Genomic DNA, 937 nt, shown 5'->3' with positions numbered 1-937 from the left:
ACAGAGCTGCTCTCCAGCAGGTCAGCCCCAACCTGTACTGGTGCGTGGGGTTATTCCTCCCCAGATGCAGTACCCCCCACTTGCCCTGGGTGAACTTCATCAGGTTATAAGACCATCCCGTCTTCTGCTGGATTCCCCCCTCTTTCCCCCGCCGTGGGAGGAAGGCGGAGGCGGTGAGCCCGCACCGGGCTCGGGGACGTGCCGGCGATGAGGAGGGGAACGGGGCGGTGGGCGACGTGCAGCCCCGCGGCTCCTGCCCAGGCTGGGGGGTCTCGTGCACCATACGGTCTCATCACAGTCCCTCTTCCCCCGCGGGCCGATACCGTGGACGGAACCCACAGCATCGCACCCAAACGGTTAAAAGCTCTTCTCGCTCCTTGGTCTCCGGTCCTAATTTCAGTTTGTTTTTTATTTTTGGATTTAACTTTGCTTTTTTTTGGCTGGCATTTCCCATATTGCCCTTCACCGCGCAGCCCGGAGCCGCTGCCCTCTGACAGACCCAACTGCCCGTTTTCCGGAGAAGGCGGAAGGAATTTGGGCAGGCGCTGGATGCCGCTGCCAGGGGGAGAGGGGAGACGCTTGTCGCCTTCAGCCGCGGCGAGGAGACGATGCTCAGCATCGCCCAGGACAGGGACCGGACACAGGGGAAGGAGGACATTAACAGGATTTGGTTCTATTACCCATTAAACACGAAGCCGCAGCCTTTGGAAGCGGAGACAGCCCATTTACTCACCTCGTGCCTCTCCTGGAACTCCGACATGTCCAGTCTGATGAAACCCTGCAAGAGAAAGAAGTTCTTAACCCGCTATTTGATTAACGTGCTCAAAGCTTCGCTGCGTTCAGACGGCTCCCGCAGAGGCGGGCGGGCGGCACACAGGGCTCGGCGCTTCCCAAGGACCGGCGGCACCGCAGCGGCCGCGTCCAGCGGGAAACGCTG

At 60.7% G+C, this 937-nt stretch overlaps 1 protein-coding gene across 1 annotated transcript in view; it reads right to left on the bottom strand.

Moving 5' to 3' along the window:
• The window catches only part of CLPB (ClpB caseinolytic peptidase B homolog (E. coli)), a gene marked incomplete at its 5' end in the record, with an annotated part of 103707 nt that overhangs the window by 10386 nt on the left and 92384 nt on the right, over positions 1–937 (bottom strand). The window contains 1 exon segment of the mRNA XM_009894103.1: positions 734–778. Coding sequence (XP_009892405.1) covers positions 734–778 — 45 coding nt within the window.

This window comes from Charadrius vociferus, unplaced genomic scaffold, assembly GCF_000708025.1.
Source record: "Charadrius vociferus isolate BGI_N301 unplaced genomic scaffold, ASM70802v2 scaffold1140, whole genome shotgun sequence".
NCBI classification, from domain to species: domain Eukaryota; kingdom Metazoa; phylum Chordata; class Aves; order Charadriiformes; family Charadriidae; genus Charadrius; species Charadrius vociferus.
Note: the sequence above shows the minus strand (reverse complement) of the source record. Positions and strands in the feature narration are given on the sequence as shown.